We start from the raw sequence: 20,748 nt of genomic DNA, 5'->3' as shown, positions 1-20,748 counted from the left end.
TGATGAGATGTTCATGTTTCTCAACTACCTTGCTCTGGGTTCAAAACAGCGTGACCTTGCTGACCGGTATGGAGTCCACCAGTCAACAGTCAGTCGGATCATCACATCGTGGAGAAACTTTCTGTACACTGTGCTAGGGTCTGTGAGGATCTGGATACCAGAGGAGAAAATCAGGGAACATCTGCCAGCTGAGTTTAAGGACTATGCAGACACCACTGTCATCCTGGACTGCACGGAGTTGAGGTGCCAGTGCCCTTCATCACCTCTTCTCCAAAGTGAAATGTTCTCAACATACAAGTCCCACTGTACTCTCAAAGGGCTGCTTGGAGTGGCTCCTCATGGGGCGGTCACATTTATCTCTTCACTGTACGCTGGTTCCATCAGTGATAAACAGATCACCAGAGAATCTGGAATTCTCTCTCTTTTGAGACCTGGGATGGCCATCATGGTTGACCGTGGTTTCCTTGTTGATGACCTTGTGCCTTGCAAGATTTATAGGCCAGCATTTCTCTCTGGAAGATCCCAGATGTCTGCCTGTGAGGTCAGGGAGACTCAAGCAATTGCACGCCTCAGGGTACACGTTGAGCGCCTCATACGCCGTGTTAAGGAACACAAGTTCTTTGACACAGAGATTCCACTTCGGCTTTTTGGCAACATTAATCAGCTGTATGCTGTTGCATGTCTCCTGACAAACTATGAAAACGGACCTCTTGTAAAGGCTTGGGCAAAGAAGCCAGAGTAGCACTTGTGTTCTGTGAGAAACACGTATTGTGTCTGTAAATAGTTTATATATATATATATATATATATATATATATATATATATATATACAGCACAGTCCAAAAGTTTGGAACCACTAAGATTTTTAATGTTTTTAAAAGAAGTTTCGTCTGCTCACCAAGGCTACATTTATTTAATTAAAATACAGTAAAAAAACAGTAATATTGTGAAATATTATTACAATTTAAAATAACTGTTTTCTATTTGAATATATCACAAAGTAATTTATTCCTGTGATGGCAAAGCTGAATTTTATAGGGCTGCACGATATATGCTATTCTATTTCGTATAAAGCCGGTTCCCTATTACCGCTAAATATACCTGCTTTCAAATATATATATATATATATATATATGCGATAATGAACGCGATATTGCGTGGCTTGTCCGTGAATACGGCTCTGTCTATTAAAAGGCGCTGCGTTTAAAAACAGGTGATGGCGATTTAGCGGTAATCAGGGAACCGGCTTTACTGACGAAATGCGCGTGAGAATAGCATGCAATTAATCGTGCAGCCCTAATTTTCAGCATCATTACTCCAGTCTTCAGTGTCACATGATCCTTCAGAAATCATTCTAATATGCTGATCTGCTGCTCAATAAACATTTAATGTGTACAATTGTACAAAATATTTGTGTACAGTATTTTTTTTCAGGATTATTTGATGAATAGAAAGTTCAAAAGAACAGTGTTTATCTGAAATCTAATCTTTTGTAACATTATAAATGTCTTTACTGCCACTTTTGATTGATTAATGCATCCTTGCTGAATAAAAGTATTCATTTCTTTAATTTCTTTTCAAAAAATAAAAATAAAAATTCTTACTGACCCCAAACTTTTGAACGGTAGTGTATAATGCTACAGAAGCTTTGTATTTCAGATAAATGCTGTTCTTTTGAACTTTCTATTCATCAAGGAATCCTGAAAAAAAAAGTACACAACTGTTTTCAACATTGAAAATAATCATAAATGTTTATTGAGCAGCAAATCAGCATATTAGAATGATTTCTGAAGGATCATGTAACACTGAAGACTGGAGTAACAATGCTGAAAATTCAGCTTTGTCATCACAGGAATAAATTACTTTGTCAAATATATTTAAATAGTACACAGTTATTTTAAATTGTAATAATATTTCACAATATTACTGTTTTTTACTGTATTTTTAATTAAATAAATGTAGCCTTGGTGAGCAGACGAAACTTCTTTTAAAAGCATTAAAAATCTTAGTGGTTCCAAACTTTTGGACTGTACTGTAAATAAATTCACAATTTGTTTGCCAAAATGTTACAATAGTTTTTTTCAGCCACTTTATTAAAATTGTTTGTTTTTAGAAAATCTATACAAATGACCTGAGAATTGTTCACTTTTAGCAATGTATATATCTATTGTTTGTTTACCTATACAAATGTTAATATATTTTACATTTTTGTAACTACTTTGTTTAAATGTACCTTTGTATATTACTTTTTATAAATTGCATTTGATAGTACCTCATGTTATTTATGCACTGCTGTACATTGCATATTCTTTGAACATATAACTATTGAATTATTTGCATTTTACATGTACTTTATTTTATTTCAAGTGCTTTTAAGTCATCTGTAATAAAAGAATACTACTTTCATGCACAGTAAATATTTACATAATAAATAGTTATAATGATTTGACATGTCTAATCCCTTTCTTTATGTTGTTAGCAATTGTTTGAATCTATAATTGTGTATTTCATTCTGATCATTTCAAACAATAGTTATAAAATACTATTTTCAGGTACTAATGAATTACCTTAAAAAAAACAATAACATTCATATGAACAAGTAATTTAATAAATAATAGATTACATATGTACATCTCATTACATCATTTCCAGTACTATGACATTATAATGTAAAAGTCTGCATTTCATGCATGTGACAAATAAAAAATAATTTCCCATATATACACAGTTGAATCATTTCCATATATATACAATGAATATATACACACACACACTCACTAAGTACTAATGAAGTATAAATTTAGAACACACACACAAACAAATAACATGTATAGGAAAATATATAATTTAATAAGTTGACAACAGATCCTGTAGTACCTGTATCTTTATGGAAACAGTTCAAAATAAAACATGGGCCAAAAGATATGTACAAATTGAGGGAAATTGATTGATTGAATGGATTGAAATAACTGAATAGCTGAACATTTCAAGCCAAAAGTGTTGGAAGATAAAAGTAAACGTAATCAACCCTTTGCTTGATTGTTTCAATGACTCCCTCATCTCTGTATATTCTTTGTATGAACATGTCGTCTTCAGTGTATACAACAAAATCACACCACTTTAACCCGGAAATGAGTAGTTAGCCCTGCACCTGCCAGTAATAAGTATGAGACTGTTTGAGCTGTAGCACTCCACCAGAGACCCTAAGGTAGGCACAGTCCACATAACTTCTCAAATTTGGGCACTTAACTTAACCACCAGTCCAAACACAGGATTCGCTTTAGCGTCATACACCAACCCATCTGGTGATGAGCCAAGCCAAGGTGCATCGGGGTGGATGATAAAACCACAAGGGTAGTGATTTACCTCCTGAATGCAGCCGTACTCTTCAATAGCTTTGGGCTCCATCTGAACGCCCCTCTTCATTTCTGCAGACTGAAAGCCAGACCGCAAAATTCTTACTGCTAGACTCTCCGCTGAGGACTGCCCTCTCACATGGCAAACTTCTCTATAAATAAATTGATACACATAAAAACAACTTAGGTATTTAAATGAGATGACAATAAATGAGTATTTAAATGAGAAAATAAAATGTGCTGAATGCCACAAAAGTTTACAGTTACCTGAATCTAGAAGAAGTCACACGTGGCTTTCTCAATAAATGCCATTCTTTCATTGAGCTTTGTTGTCTTGTGCCCATCTCAATTTGGTGTGCCATGACCTCTGTTGTCGCTAGAGAAGTCATGTGTAGCTGCTGATGGTGAGTCAACACAAAACAGCACTCTGAGGGACCCAGACAGTAGCCATCAAGGGGTAAAGATGGTCGTGGTGGTGCGGTGGTATGTGGACAGGTCTTTGGAGGGCTCCATGCTGGAAGTTGATAAGAGAGTAAACTCCCTTCTTGGACTTTTCCAAAAACACTGTCCACCAAAGGCACATCCCCTGAAATCCCCATGGTGGTTATTAAAGGAGCAGTTTCTCTTGACATGCCTTCGTAAATATCATTCACCCGCAGAACTGACATGTCTGGGAGGCCACAGGTCAGTGCCCGGTTGCATGAAACTCCTTAAGTGAGGGTTTCCCTGAGGGAGAAAAAATCCCTGAGGTAAGGGATTTCAGGGATTTCAAGATCGTTGCAACAAACTTCTTAACTTTCACCCTTACCTAAGTGTTTACACTAAGCGTTTCACGGTAGTTTCTGACAACATACGGCAATGATCGCAGCGGTTGCTATAGTTACTACCTCTAACAGTAAACAGAACATAACGAACCACAAAGCCAAATCCTCGCTAAAACCACATTTGTATGAATATATTTGTGCTATGGAGAGTACAAACATAACAGAAATCAAAAAACGTAAACCAAACTGGACAGAGTGCTGGAACTGCGTAACTCCGCCGGGTTTGGTGCTCAATGTCATGTTCTAGTGTCGCGGTGAGACGAAGGATTGACTGGCGGTCAAACCGATATTCTCTCAATAACTGTATATCATTCATCGTCTCCAAGGGATTATTGCGATCATTAAAAACACGCCTTGGTATTTCCTCCTCTTCAATTAACACTAAATCAGCCATCGTATTTTGAGTGTCAGTTGATTTAAGGGAGCTGTTTTGGTCCCTTAAATTTATTAAGGTGAAATGGTCGCTAAGGACTTTGTAGCAACGTTTAAAGAAACACTTAGATAATTAAGGGGAAAACTTAATAACAGCCTTAAGTTCCTTAAGAAAACCCTTAGGGTTTTTTTCTTGCAACCCAAGTTTCACTAAGGGTACCCTTAACCTTATATTTAAGGGATTTCTTAGCTTAAGGAGTTTCATGCAACCGGGCACAGGTTACAGGCTGCTTTATACAGGTTGCTCCTGAAAACATACATATAACACATGTACACAGTGTTAATTAAAGGTTCATGTAATGTTCAGTCCAGATAACAAAGATCATAAACCAATCTGGGGAAAAAAATACTATTTTACATTTTAATACATATTTTCAATAATATGTAGTAAATGTGGTAAAACTACTTTCCATTCCTACACCTTACCTGATGCCTTCTGCTAATCTTCTCTCCTTGGGCCTAGCTGACAATATCACCATTTCATTGGTTGGGCCAGGCTTAAAGCCCTGTAAATTAATGTTGTATAAGAAATTATTTACTTTGTGCTATGTGTAGTTTAGTGTAGATCAATGATTACTATTCTCAAAATATGCTGCACTCTCTGTGCTATTGGAAGTTGTTGCGAAATGAGAGCAAGAACAAAACTTACACCATAAAGAAGATGTAGCAAAATATTATATAATGTTAAATTAATAATGTATTAATTGTGATAGTGTTGACCAACATCACCTGAGTCCTGGGTTTATGCCATTGCTGCTCAGACCCTGTGCAGCTGTGAGTAGGGGGGACAGCTGTCGCTCCCTGTTGGCTGTAATGTGCTGTTTGGAAGAGCAATGCTGCAATATGATTACATAGAGCAAGCCCTGCCACACATGAGCACTGATAGGCCAACAGCTCAACAGGTTTGGAGTGTTTGAGAACAACCTGTAAACAAAATAGATATATCAATTAAAAATATATCCTATGTGTTTTAGGATCTAGACAATCATAGTCATTGTGGTATTACTGGAATAAATGATAAATTTAATAGTTAATTATCCTAGTTTACACTGTAGCTAGTGTTTAAACCTTCCTTGGGCTACAGTGCTACAACTCTGCTCTATGGGAATCATATTAGACCTATTATATAGTAGGCATTACATTACTATGTAAAACACTGAGTGTCCAGCGGTCCAGTAAGCCTGTCTATTACAATCACTATCTGTATTAAAACAAAACAAACAAAAACAAATAATATTTAATTCCCAGAGAGCAGACACTGTAAACCTTATTACATTGAACCTGATCTCATTCCCCTACACTCAAGTTGTGTGATCTCTCATTTTTCCTCATCGACCTGAAGCATTTTGCCCTCACGGAAACGTGTCCTGCCTCGTTCTTGTCAGAAACTGAGAAACAAAATAATAACACATGGAATATCAAAGCACATGCACTCACTTGGATTGTTCCTCAGTAGAGGAATCTTAATGGCCTATAGTTATTTATGGTCATACAGATAAGCGTACATCATTTATTATTTTTTTTATTTGTGTACATTAAAGCGGCAGTCCTTGCAAAAGAACATTGGGGCTACATCTCCCTGTTTATGTCTATGGCGAGTCACGCAGGTACTGTGCTACTCCGCAGTACGACCCAACCGGCCTAAAATAGTCTGAATATAAACACCTATTTTAGGTATACCGCAGTGATTCAGGATAAGACAAAAATACGGTTTGGAAAATGGATTCATGATGTACTCGTTTATTATATACATTTTGTAAATTTTGAAAACAAAACAAAAGTTAAGGACTGCAGCTTTAAGTAAGCAACAATAACAGTATTAACATACCATTTCATGTTATTTAACAACATATAATTTTAAATGTAGAGCCTGGTAATCCCAGGAGAGTACACAGACACATAATTGTACATTTAAATGCTCACAACTACACACTATCGTAACTGTTTAAGCGATGCTATCTAGTAAACAACATAATGGCATTCTTGAAAATCGATAACTTACCATCATAATCATAAATATAACTGGATATGTACAACTTAAATCCTTTTTCCCGCTTACTGGAAGAAGCCTTGGAGTTGTCTTGAATAAGGCGGTGTACATTATTTATGTTTACGTGAGGTAAATCCCAAAGAGAGCGAGTATAGAAAGTCATCTTCACGCACAGCTGATTTTTGGCAGTTGACCGGAAGTAACTGAGCTGGCTTACTTAAAACCAGGAAGTAGCCGTGCAAATAGTCCATTAATTTTAAAATGTATTGTATGATGGAGAAAATTAAGTATTACTATTACTAAAAATGAAGGTGCATCTGATTATGCTATGTTAGCTACTTCACAGAATGGTGTTTTTCTCTGAGGCGTGGTAAAGTATGGTACTCGCAAAAAATCAAGAAAATTAGATTTAAACAATAAGACTAAACGTGTTGAGTTATATAACAACAATTAGTTTTCTGTCTATAATATATCAAAACAGTTGTTCTATTAAAACGTAATATTTTAAAGCGTCTTTGGCGTTTCCATGGTTTCTACAAAATAAAACTGGAAACCGAGGGTAACGCGGGTATGACGCCATTGACAGGCGACTGCTCACATGTCCCGGAGCCTTGGTTAAAATTGCAATTTTCTCACGATTTACAAATAGTTGCAAACATTTGGGATATTGGAAGTACTCAAGTGAACAAAATATATAACACTGGCCTAGTGGTTTTTGTATATTTTACAGCAAAAATCTTACATGTTATACATTTAAGCATTGTCTGTGAAACCGGGGGTAATATTGCTGTTCAGTCACTGACACTATCATTGTTACATACATTATTAGTTTTTAACATCTAGTGGAAGTATTTTCCCTTACTTTATGTTAGCTTAAATAACATTAAAATCTTGCACTGAACAACACTGTACTGAACAAATACAATCTCTGAATACATTTGTACAATCTGTTTCTTGACAGACACCTGCAGCGCTTGTGCTCACACAGCTGAGACACATTTGTCCAAGATGCCGTTTGATCATCGGTAACGTTTAATGGCTGCATCGGACGCGTTTCGGTGGTTTAAATCGGCGCTCGTGACTTAAAGTCGAGTGCTTTTACTGTAATTTAGGCAAGCGCGCTCATAATAGAAGCGATTGAGAGCGCGGCTCATGGTTGCATAGCAACGGCAGACGCCACTGGAGCGAAAGCGCTTTGGAAAGGAGAATGCGGCGCGGCCGCTTATGTGACGCGATATGTGAATGCCCCTTAGAACGGCGACTTTTTCTTTGCATATCAGACAGGTAGCAACTAGAGAATAATAATAATAATAATTTAGCGGGCCGGATTATGTTTTTTTTTGGGAGCATTTGCGGGCCGGGTAGAGGGGGTTGGTGGGCCGTAAATGGCCCGCGGGCCGGCGGTTTGAGACCACTGCTTTAAACAATCCCTTGTATTGCTGAAGCAGAAGCAGCTCATCCTCCGTGAGGTTGACTGTGGAGGACTGGAGCTTCATCACTGTCACCATAACTATAATATAATTAAAACCAACATTACTCTTTACAAATACGCATTATTTCAAAGTCCAAAGACTCAAGTTTGGATGTTTGATAACTATTTTCTTATTATCTGAAATGACATAACTCATGTTAGATGTGGAGCCTAAAGAAAATAAATAATATTGTATAATCTAATAGTTACACTTTTAATTAAAAAGTTTAAACGATCTATTGATATGCATTGTGAATTAAATATGTATAAATAAAAGTAATTCGTATTATAATTGAGCGCAGAACACATGATGTATTACACGAACACGAGTTGTGTAACGTAAGCAAATGCCTCACGGAAGCGCGCGAGACGCGCTGAACACGAGCGACACAGAAGAGATTAAAATAAGGTTTATATTGTTATAATTTGTTTAATATGGGCATGAGTCACTTTATAATACTTTATAGTTGATGATGATAAATGGTTTTAGAATGATGATTGCTGATTTAAGAGTGGATGATAGCGGATTGACATCCTCTGAATCTGAAGCGGGTGTTTATCAAACTGATAAACTCGGGATTCGGTGAGTTTATTGATCGAGTTGAGATAATCTCTCGTGGATTTGAGATGGAGGGCCATCCAGAAAAAAAACCCCTCTTTAAATATGGGAGGATATTCTCTGTCGTTCTTTGAGCTGTAGGGTTGAACTGATTTTACACTCATCCACTGGACAACTTGCAGGACTTTCTGGACGATAATCAAAAGACAATTCAAAGAGTTCTAACAAGAGTATTGTTTAATGTTGTTGAATGTGAGTCGGGTGTAAATTTCGGATTTATTTTTATTTGAACATTTCTGTTTGAATTGTGGGTGTATTTTACCGTGTTTAAGGGTTTATTTGGTTGTCTAAAACGGAATAGAAAGTAATAATGCCGAAAGCAGAATAGAATAAACACGAGGATCATATGGAACTAAATGCAGGGAAAATAATTCATTCACCTTAAAAACAAAGGTGAAGTAAACATGATTTAACTTGCTTTCTCAATATTTAGTGCTTAAAATAATATTGTTCTAATAAAAGAAAAGAATGAAATTAAACAATGGGTTAAGGTTATTTTAAAAATATATACAAAGCACATAACAAAACAATTGTTTATGAACAATAAAAGAAAGTCGACATGAAATATATAAAAAAAGAACAAAACTGATAAAAACAAAGAAAGAAGAGGAATGGGTAAGAGGAGAAATTACAAATCAATCAATTCTAATTAACAACAATAAAAACTCTTAGGAAACTGTAGAAATTAACAAAATTAAAGGGTTAGTTCAACCAAAAATGAAAATTCTGTTATTAATTACTCTCCCTCATGCCGTTTCACACCAGTAAGACCTTTGTTCATCTTCAGAACACAAATTAAGATATTTTAGTTGAAATCCGATGGCTCAGTGAGGCCACCTTCTCTGACTTCCTCCAGAGTGACTGTCTAAATAATGAACACACAAAAATACATTAGTTAAGAGCTTAAACACAAACAGCTATGAAAGATAATGTCCTCTACATTAAGTGTGCGCTCATACCTGGTTTACCCAGACATTGTGGAGCTGTGCTACTCCAACAGGTCACAGTCTGACACAGGACACCCTGTTCAGCTCCTCCGCTCCAGAACGGGCCTGGTCTGCTCTTCTTCAGGCAGAGCGTGCAATCTGGAGCACATCCACCAAATACAGGAAAAAATAGCATTTGCACACAGTTTTGAATGCGTTATTGGACTCGGTCTGACTAACTTCCAAACATAGTTTTTGAAATACTACTGAAGTGCCCCTGTAATGAAACAGAGTAATAATATCACCACTAGGGGTGCAACTAACATAAACAGAGCTTTTCAGGTGTCTAACAGTAGTTTTCAGGTAGATAAAGTAATCAAATATAAAATAGCACTGCATATTATCTTCACTGTATAAACGCATTGAATCTGAGAGCTCATTTAACATCTCGACACGATCCACGCTGCTGAGAGGCATTTCGTTGAAATATGTAGTAATGTTATGTACTGCACGTTTTCCTCTCAGTTACAAACGCACAACAAAAATGACAGCGGTGACAGCAGAAAGAAAGCATCTGATCATAGCTAAGTGGATATGTTTGCATCAGCTCTATTCAGTGCTTCAGTGAAGGCACGTTTATTTAAATAACACTTTATACACAGGGCTCGACAATAAGGACTGCCCGATTGCCCGGGGGCCAGTGTGAACGTCGCTCGGGACAGTAGATGCAACGGTCACTTGCCCAATCGGGCCAGTGCTGTAGGGTGTGCGATATATATTGTTTATGATATCATAATTGTTTATTTAACGATCTGAAATCGAGTATGTCCCTCAATTTACAAAACCAAACAAAAACATCCATTGAGAGTACGCATGCACTATGTGACGTAGTCTAGTAACAGTTAGGTTAGACTAGTGCGCGTGCATATTTAGATTGCACGATTTGTCCAGAAAACAAGATACAAGCTGTGAGGGTGCTGTAAAGTATAAATGTATACATTACAAATAGTTTAGTGATCTTTTGTTTTCTGTTGCTAACCTTTTAAAGGAATATGGCTGTTCTTGATCACCTCCACAGCTGAAGGGTGTTTCTTTGCTAATGGTTGAAGGGTCTATGCCAGCGCAATCGGTGTGTAACCATTTGTTGCACAGGTCACACTGAACCCACTGCATAAGTTTGATATGTGGATGCAGTTCTGAAAATATAAACATTATTATCATTTTAAAAGCAGCAAAATTAATTTACAACATGATAAAGTTTATTATGCTACACTATGTACTTTTTTCCTGTCTTTTGATAAACACAGGCTTTTATATCCTGGGCCATGCAGGTGTTGGTCATGCATCTTTTCTATGTATCATTAATGTGTTTTTATAATACACCTGGTACAGATTACAAATGCAATTAATCCATCAATATAAAAGTTATTTTTCAAATTGAAAATACACAACAAAGTTGACTCACATATATGACAGTCTAAACTTTGTCAATATTTATCTTATATACAGGCATTTGACTAAAAATACATTGTCATCGCTCCCAAAATGAATTCAACGGGTCTTCTTGTTAATGTTATAAATGAATTGTCATTACCAATAATTAATTTTTAATTTTTCTGTCTTTGTTAATCACAAAGTAATGCAAACTAGGATGCCAGGTGTATTCAGAGCACCACCATTACTGTTTACAGAATGGTGTGCTGTGATTGGTTGATCGGATATATTGCATTCTTCAGAGAAGGGAGAGTGGTGTTTGCCGCGTATTGGAAAGAAAGGGAGGAAATATGACAGAATAACACGACAGAAATCACATTTTGCGCAAAATTAATAAATTACTTTTCAATACCGACCAGATACAATACTGATTGGTTTTGGAACCAAACTCTTTGTGTGTGTGTGTGTTACCCTTCTGTTATTATACATGTAGTCAAGCATACCTGAGGACCTTGCACACTTGTGACCTTGTAATGGCTTTATTTTGTGTGTGTCTTTACTACAAAATGTACACATCTGTGTACAAGGCAAAGACCTGTGCATGAAGTGAACTACAGTTGATTATAGTATGTTCTTAACATTCACAGTGCAATGTGACATTTCTCATGAGGCAATTACATAAAACACTGATTAGTCATCGAACAGTTAAGTACTTGCATTCTGAGTTTCTGCAGCAATTTAAGCAAGTTCACAGCCATTAATTAACTACTCAAACTTTAATATACAGAAAATGAGATGATTGTAGTGTGAATGTGAGTATCTTGCTTATATTATATAAACGGTGTGTCTTCTGAGATACTTATAAAGGTTTGTAAAGCAAATATAAGACAATTTTAAGCACACTTATATTATCATTTAGCCAAGGCATGTTCTTGTTTGGGTCTTCATCTAAAAGAGTGGAGGGGCAAACATTTCTTAAGTCTGCAATATATAGTGTTGCATATGCTGAAAATCTGTGAATTATTTCCCTCTCTCTCTCTCCTCCAGGCAATGTAAAGTTGTTTCAGCTTGCCCTGTAGTTCAAAACACAGAAGCCATTAATTCCATGTAAATGAATAATAAAATATTACATATTTAGTTTGTTTACTGTAATCTATTAATTGGAAGTTTAACACATACAAAAGTCAGTCTGTACCTTAGTTGGTTCACTTATAGTAGTGTTTCTCAACAGTGGCGTTCAGAGAACAACAGGGGTGTTGGAACCAAGATTTTTAAAAGGGGGGCGTTCATGAGTTTACACCAAAGATCCAGGCAAGACAAGATTACACTTGTAATTACTTGCAAAATAATTGCCTATAACATTCAAAAATCTGTCCGTTTAATGCAACGTAAGCTATGTATCGTTTCTTTTGCAACGATTATTTTTATTATTATTTTGCAACTTTTTTTTTTTTCCGGAACGAATGCGGCGCCAGTTTCGTTTTTTTCGTAAGTAGAATAGGGAAGGCGTAGGACATTCAGCATAAGCCTTATGAAGCGGAACGTACATTCAAGGCGATATTTTGTTTATAAAGCATAAATGGTTGCATTTTTTTTGGAAATGGCCAATGGTTTCTCTAGATAAGACCCTTATTCCTCATCTGGTATAGTTTAAAGCCTTTGAAGCTGCACTGAAACTGACATTTGGACCTTCAATCTGTTGGTAGCCATTGAAATCCACTATAAGGAGAATAATCCTGGACTAATCCTTTAATAGGGCCTTATTCCAAAGTGTTACCAATATTATGAAAATACCAATGGATGTATAAAAAGTTCAAAAATGTATATGCACTTGGTACACACTCACAAGAGTAGAAAGATGAAGAAAAATCCATTAGAGAATAATTTGGCTACATTATGATAATGTATGTTGTGTACCTCCACAGTTGAATAGCTGGAGGAATTAAATTTGGCAGCAGGTCTGAGAGATTCCTTGAGATGGGAAATCTCAGCCTGATCTCCAAACTCATCTCAAGCAGGACCTCCTCACCTCAAAAACCTTCTGGCCACGCCTGAGAGACAAGTCTCTGATGGGAACCTCTCCGTCGGTCACCCGTGTCATCCTGAGTCCCTGCAACTGCATGATCACAATGGACGACTGTTGTTAATGCAAGTGAACACAATCACAGGTGCTTAGACACAACTGATATAACATTGGCTGGGAATCTGAATAAAATGTGTCTTTAATCAAAGCATGAGTTTTTAATAGTCAAAGCAAATGAGCAAAAATGTGTGGGTATATAATTTTCATTTTGGGGAAAAGAAAGTTGAATTTAATTATCGAATAAAATGTTATTAGTTTAATTCACTCACTTTCTCTATTTCTCCTTTCAGGGAGATAAATCCTCCTCTTGTGAACAGATCTTCCTCTTCCCCTGTCATGAGGACTGTTGGAGGACTGAGGTGGTCTTTCGCTTTTTTTCTGCTGCCTCTGGCAGCGTGAGCCGTTTTAAATTTCTTTGCACAAGGGCCAAGAAAAATACACTCACGTCCAAATTTTAAGGACGGTGTGATTTTTTTTTTTTTTTAATAAATAATATAAGCCTCCTCCTTTTCAAAAAGTGGGGTGTCTCCATCAACTGGTGCTATAAATGCTCTCTCACCATTGGTGCTCTTATAGTGGTTGTTTTAAGAGACTTGATCTCAATTTTGTCTGTGGACACCTCATAGGTTTTCACACGGTGGTTTGTGCGGTTGTCCACACAGATGAGGCTGGTGAGAATGGGCAGCTATATGACGAGCTTGTAGATGACATTCTGGAGGATATGAGGAAATACACATTGATTTGATTAGCATCAGAAGTGATTGGTTCACCATTCAGTTGGTTTAGTGCAGGCGTGTCAAACTCATTTTAGGTCGAGTTAAAAAAATTACTTCAGAAAATACATTTTTCTGCTAGAAAACTTCCTGTCGGATCAAATTCTCATTAATTTAACTCAATATTTGTAAAACATGTCAGCCTGTCTTGTCACTGTCATACTAATCCCTATCACTAATTTTATTGGAAGAATATTTGTTGTGAAGTTGTAACTTTTACACAGTTTGTAGAAAAGTAAAAATTCTCACCTCATCTGTGTGTTGTTGCTGCTGAATGATGAAATGAGTGGGGGTCAGTGGTCTTGATCTTTGCAGCAGTCCAATCAGACGATAACACCAAGGCACATGATGACAAGATAGTGACCTTTGGGCCAATTGTGTTTTTCTCCACTCCCCCTTCTTTCCCTCCCTCCCCTACCTCAACCTTTCCCCTCCCTCTCCCCCAAAATCATCAAAATATTGGTAAATTAATTAATTTGTATAAAAAACATACCCATTCTAGCCTGATCATGAGTAGTGCTTGTTGCTGTTCAAACTATAAAGCGGCAACTACCAGGAAGTGTCAATAGTAAAGGAGAAAACCTGTGTAATTTAAACATCCCTTACAAAATATCCTGTGGTAATCCTGCGGTACTGCAGCAGTACAACAAGAATTTACCACACAACAAATAAGCAGAGTTAATTATGACAGGATTATCACAGCACTTTCTGTTGCACACTATTTTTGCTATTTGGATGGGTACATGCTGAGTTCCATGGAAAAAGCTCAGCAATTTCCTGTTGTTGGACTCAAAAGAAAAGGCAGATGCAGGTCCCCAGCTATACACATTACTGGCTAAATGTGTTAGCTGATGCACAGTGAATGAGATGTGCTGTTTGCCATAAAGCGTTTCAGCATATATGACAAACTTTTTCAGCATCAAGTCAGCTTTTTCAATCAGATGTTTTGGTACTCTGGGCTGCAACAGAATATGGAGAGAATAGCAGAGAGACACCAGTGTTGATAGTATTTTGTGGGGAGTACACCCATGAGAACACCCATGCGCACACCGTTTATGGGAGTACTATTTGCAGCGATAGCATTATCTTCCCACTTGTACTGTGTCCTCGGCTCAGGCTCAGGGACACTAAATGGATATACACACACCAACCCAGCTCCTTTCTCAACTGTTTCACCTGGATGAAGACACCAATTGCAACCAAATTTCCCATTATTTTTTCAGCTGCATCACAAGCACTAGTGAGTAAAAATGCTCGAGAAGTAGCAGGTGCTTTTGTGACAGGATTTTGCCAGGTGAAGCCCTTTGTGGAAAGCTTCTTAGCTTCCTCAATGACAGGAGTGAACAATGTAGTCATATTGGTAATGACCTTCCAAACCATAATGCCATGCAAAGAACATGTTTTTTCTGCTTTCGGGTGGAAATTCATTGACAGCACATTGTAAAGGCCAGATAAAATTCCCCGATGATTCAAAAACTGGAACACCATCACAATTCCAAAGTAAAGTTAGATCTGTCTCACTTATGTTGTTTTCAAGCATTGTTTTCCGCATTTCACTGCCATTGAAAATGTCAGAGATCGCATCATCACTGTAATTGTGGGACCTTCCAAGCTTTGAGAAAATGTCATTGTTTTCCAAGAGATCTCTTAGTTGTGATGCTAGTGGTAAATAGATAAAGAAGTTTCCATTGTTTTTGCAAATAGTCAAATCATACTCGTATTGGCAATCAGTATTCTTACACACACCCTCCCCAGTTTCTCCAATGTACTCAGTACAAGATGGACAATAGAAATGTAGTTCATCATCTATGCTATCATAAATTCACATTATAACATAACAATAACTCAGCATCTAGACAGCAGATAGATTTTAAGTAACAAGTAAGGTATGGTAAAATAATCCTTTCTTGGTAAGAAGAAAACTATTTATAATCCCTAACTAACTAAAATGTAAAAAATCTGGTCTACAGAAAAGACTTTGAACCTTTGGTGACATCTTCTGCTGGTCTTTCTGGAATACCTCGAATGTAAAGCGAAGTGGTTTCGGATGAGCCAGATTGATGATATATATCATCCGGAGAAGCAAGGCACAAGCTGATGTGACCGAAGGCAGTTCATTCAAAACTTTAACACCCTCGATGACGATGCCTATGTCAGCCGGTGGTTGGTGATGTTCTTCCCCCTCCTTCCGGATAACATACACCGCCATGGTGATCTGCTCCAGCTCACCCTCACAATCATCTCGCTGGTTATCCTAAAGTAGTGCACATAAAAATATATAAATAAAAAACATTTTGCTATCATAACTACAAAACACACATTTCAATTTTTTTTTTCTGAAAAATAAATCAATAGAATCTGTGGACGTTAAACTCACAAGGTACTCCTTGATAAGGTCTTGAGGATTTTCCCCCAGGAAAATGATGAGGGCCTTCAGGACACACTCTCTTTTCATGTGAATGATTTCAGTCTGTAATAAAGCAATTGTGATTATTTTTCTCACTTTTAAAATTTCTGAGTAATCTGTAATAGAAAATCAGATTTTCTAGATGATAACAAAGGGAAAGAAAATATAAATATTTAGCAAAACTAAAAAAAAATAGAATAATCACCTATTGAAGGTAACTGGGTGGTTCAATTAACAACTGTATCGACTGCAGCGTGTAACGAATCATCACTTAGACTGGGATCCATTTGCATGCTTTATTAAAACAGAGTGGTCGTACAGGCTGGGTCAGACAGGGGCAAACAGGAATGACAGAGGCAGGCAGTATCATGGTCAGAAGACAGGCAAAGGGTCAGGACAGGCACTCACAGAACAGTAACCAGGCAAGGATCAAAGGGCACAAAGTGACACAGTGTTACGCCACTAGGTGGCAACAAATGACTGAAAAATGTATCTATCGCTGAATCATTCTTTCAGAAACAAGTGAATGTGATGGGATTAAAGTGTTATTAAAATGTTTTTATATAAATGCATTATTATGTATATATTTTTATTGTGTTTATTTATCAGTGTCTGTGCATTGCCATATTTTGCTCTTTCTGACAAACTGTTTTTGATAGACAATTCCATATGCCGGCGTGATAGGCTGATTAGGAAAGGGTGGAGACTGTTGCCCTTTAACCCTGTAAAGCCCACTGTTGCAGAATTAAAAAAAAAAAAAATGCTTGCAAATGTTTTTTTCTCTCAAGACCACATTTACATAGTTAATGGGTTCTATTGTTTGTCCTCACAATGCTATTGGACAGAAGAAGTGTTTATAGGTCCGGTCATCTGGCCATGAACTCACTCTACCTGCAAACTTCACGCTGAGGTCATCTCCTTTTTTTGCATGAATGGATGTCATCAAGATTCAAGTAAAATTCCTTACATATTTTTTTGTGTTTATTACAGTGTCTAGAACACATATTTAGTTATTTTGGAAAACATTAATCAAATTTGATTTAGAGCTTGTTAAGTCCATGTTGTAATTCTACAACGAGTCAAAATAGCCTATGCTTCTACACATTACATAAGGATACTGCACTTCTCACATGGTCACAAATTGAAATTTAAACTGTTTCTTTACTAACAGAATTGGATCATTATTTTGGGCAAACATATACATTAAATCAGAGCTAACATGTCAAAGACAAATAATAGAACAGACAAATACTAATTTAAAAACTCAATATTATAACGCAGGAATCCCCACAGCCTCGCACGTTTTCTCCTGCACCACGTGCACTTCCCGCCCACAGCATTTCAAATATCTTGCGCTGCACACGGTAAAGGAGGAATTTCGATCAATTCGATTCTGTTAGTATTCATGTTCACAAACAACGTTAATTAACTGTAAAACACACATTCAAATGCTACATTATCCAATAAATAAAGTAAAACAAATTTCCAAGTTCAACCTACCTTTTAGTCTGAGAAAATCGATTCGAGCAGAAAGTTCAAGACGCTCGTGCGTCATGACGTCAGAAAAACGTGTGACGCGGGATCCTTAAAGTGCAGGTGAAATGTTTGTGAATTTACGGTGTGTTCCAAATGGGATATGGCCCTGTCCCAAATGGCACATTCCGGACTTGTGGACTTCCTCAGAGTCCACGCTTTGGTGACGACATGTAGTGCAGACCTATAGGGCCCTTGGTGCGAGTCCACGAGGGCGCATTGAGAGGTATTTTTGGGACAGACTCGATCGTCATGCTGGAAATAACGGTCTGGTTGTTTTTTGACAGGAGCTGCAGGTTCGGGGAACATGCTGCCTATTGTTGTTGTTGTTTTTACCATTGTGTTTGCGAGATGGCTTGCCATGCAGAGAAATCGTATTTTTGCGCTCCGACGTCGTAGAAGAAGACGAGATTATTTTTCGTGCATACAAATGCTGATGTTATGCACGGAGGAAAGGATAAGGAAATAAAAGTTATTGACTTTGTAGCTAAACGTTATAACTTGTCAAAAGTCGTTAGTGCATTAAGTCATTTTATTCTTTGATTTACACGTCAGCCATTTGATTAGATATACGGGATTGAACCGAGCTATGCCGGTGCTTCACATTTATTTTGATGCAGAGAGAGACACGCGTCCTGACTACCGTCTCTACAGACAATCAATCAATGGTCTTATTCAGATTCTTCTGGAAATGACACAGCAGGACCATGGATGGGGACAGCACTTGGAGTGCTTGTTTTTGTGTACTGGCTTGCACACGCATTGTCCTACAGAGTTACATCACAGACATTTTCTATTCCAAAATCTACTGTGTGCAGAATTGTGCATAGAATTGCCCGTCAAATAAAGAATGCAGTGGCAGCAGGCAGGGTCATTTGCTATCCTCTTTATGGAGTTGGCCATGGATTTGCACAACTGGCACGGCATCCTGCTTTCCAAAAGGCTGTTGGAGCAATTGAAGGCTGCCACATCAGGATCAAGCCACCAGGACGCAATAAAGAGAATTATTTTCATTACAAACAGTTTTATAGCATACAAATGCAGGCTGTTTGTGATTCAACGGGTCGTTTTCTGAATATTTTTGTTGGCTACCCAGGATCTGTTCATGATACACGTGTTTTTAAAAACAGTCCACTTTACTGCAATGCTGAGTATCCTCCACCTGGTTATTTTCTTCTTGGTGATGGTGGGTATCCATGTATTGATACGCCCATTTGCGTCATCACACCATTTAAGATGCCCTTACAAGGACCAGTGCAGGAGAGGTTTAACCAGTGCCATTCACGAGGCCACACAATTATTGAGGCAAATTTAACAGTTAATTTGGCTAAGTGTGATTTTGCTAAAGCAACAGTAGTTTATCTGGGGAAAATTGTGGGTGGGGGCATGGTAAAGCCGGTAAGTGCCAAAATTGAGGCCATCACATCATTCCCAGTTCCTTCCACTCGTCGTGAATTGCAGCGGTTCTTGGGAATGGCAGGCTATTACCGTAGCTTTTGTAAAAACTTTTCTTCTGTGGCTGCCCCACTCACTGACCTGTTGAGTTCAAAAATGTTTTTTAAGTGGTCACCAGAATGTCAGCATGCATTTGAATCTCTTAAAGCTCTCCTAATGCACGCACCTGTCCTAGCTGCCCCAATGTACGATCGTGCTTTTAAGCTAGCTATTGATGCTAGTGATGCAGGAGCAGGTGCTGTTTTGTTGCAGGATGGGCCCGATGGCGTCGAGCATCCTGTGTGCTATTTTTCCAAGAAGTTTCAAAAACATCAAATGTCATATTCAATGATTGAAAAGGAGGCACTCGCTTTAATTTTGGCCCTTAATAATTTTGAAGTTTATATTGGTTCCTCTTCACGTCTGGTTATTGTTTACACAGATCACAATCCTCTCATTTTTATTCATCAAATGCGTAATTCTAACCAGCGTTTAATGAGGTGGGCTGTGTTTGTGCAGGCATTTAACCTGGAGATAAAACATGTCGCCGGTAAGGACAATGTCTTGGCAGATGCGTTGTCGCGTGCTGTTACGTGGTGAATGGTTGCCTTTTCTTCGGATCACCATTCACCATCTAGGGGTGGGGGTGTTACGTGTGTTTCGCAAATGCCCCGGCCCAGAGTTCTCAATGATTAATTAATATTTTCTTTTCTAGTTTCCTATTGGTTGAGCTGTGGAAGCGAGGCTATAAAGTGAAAGGAGGCGGACTTTTGGGCTCTCGGCCAGCCACAGCCTTCTTCGCTTCTTCTGTATTTTATTTTTACTAAGTTTGTACTTTTGTTGGAGCGGGGAGTCCCAGCTTGACTTTATTAGTTGAGTTCTTTTTCTCCCTTTGGTTGCTGGGCTCCCCGTCTCTTGTTTTTGGTTATTTTTTTGTGAGTAATTTGTGTTAAAATAAATCATTTATTTGGAAAACTCTAGCCGTTGTCCATCTGTTATGTTATGTGTCCCTTTCCACTCCTAGGCATTTAAACCAGGGACCGTAACAATTACACTCTGTGATTAAGCAGAACAGATGCTATTCTTTGATGTTCTTGTTGGAGAGTTTATTTAATTTTAGTTGTAATTTTTATATGGGGTTAAATCGTTTGAATAGTACTGTACAGAAAGAAAATATTTTGTATACATGTAAGTCATTTTTTTATAGTTTATTTTTATTTTTATTGAACTTACAAAACTGAAGAACTTTATTTTAACTGATGACACTCAGTGACTGAGCAAAAAAAAAAGATTTGTTACAATTAATGTAATTATTGTGTTATCTTGAAGTGCCTTTTGATTATTGACTTTGAATAGTTGAAAAAGAAAACATTTTGTGTACATCTACCTCAGTTTGTATTGTACATGTTGAAGAACATTTAATATTGTGCACTGTATAAAATTGTATAATTTTATTTTCCTTTACT

At 37.4% G+C, this 20,748-nt stretch overlaps 1 protein-coding gene across 1 annotated transcript; it reads right to left on the bottom strand.

The window, feature by feature from the left end:
• Positions 1-2,663: 2,663 nt before the first annotated feature.
• Positions 2,664-5,495, bottom strand: LOC125268128. Its single transcript, XM_048190238.1, has 3 exons — positions 5,342-5,495; positions 3,624-5,118; positions 2,664-3,508 (listed from the first exon to the last, which is right to left on the bottom strand). The coding sequence occupies exons 2-3, from the start codon at positions 4,022-4,024 to the stop codon at positions 3,232-3,234; spliced, it is 678 nt and encodes a 225-aa protein (XP_048046195.1). The 5' UTR covers positions 4,025-5,118; positions 5,342-5,495; the 3' UTR covers positions 2,664-3,231.
• Between the last annotated feature and the right edge of the window lie 15,253 nt (positions 5,496-20,748).

This window comes from Megalobrama amblycephala, linkage group LG5 (genome assembly GCF_018812025.1).
Source record: "Megalobrama amblycephala isolate DHTTF-2021 linkage group LG5, ASM1881202v1, whole genome shotgun sequence".
Classification (NCBI taxonomy): domain Eukaryota; kingdom Metazoa; phylum Chordata; class Actinopteri; order Cypriniformes; family Xenocyprididae; genus Megalobrama; species Megalobrama amblycephala.
This window is presented reverse-complemented; position numbering and strand designations above follow the sequence as displayed.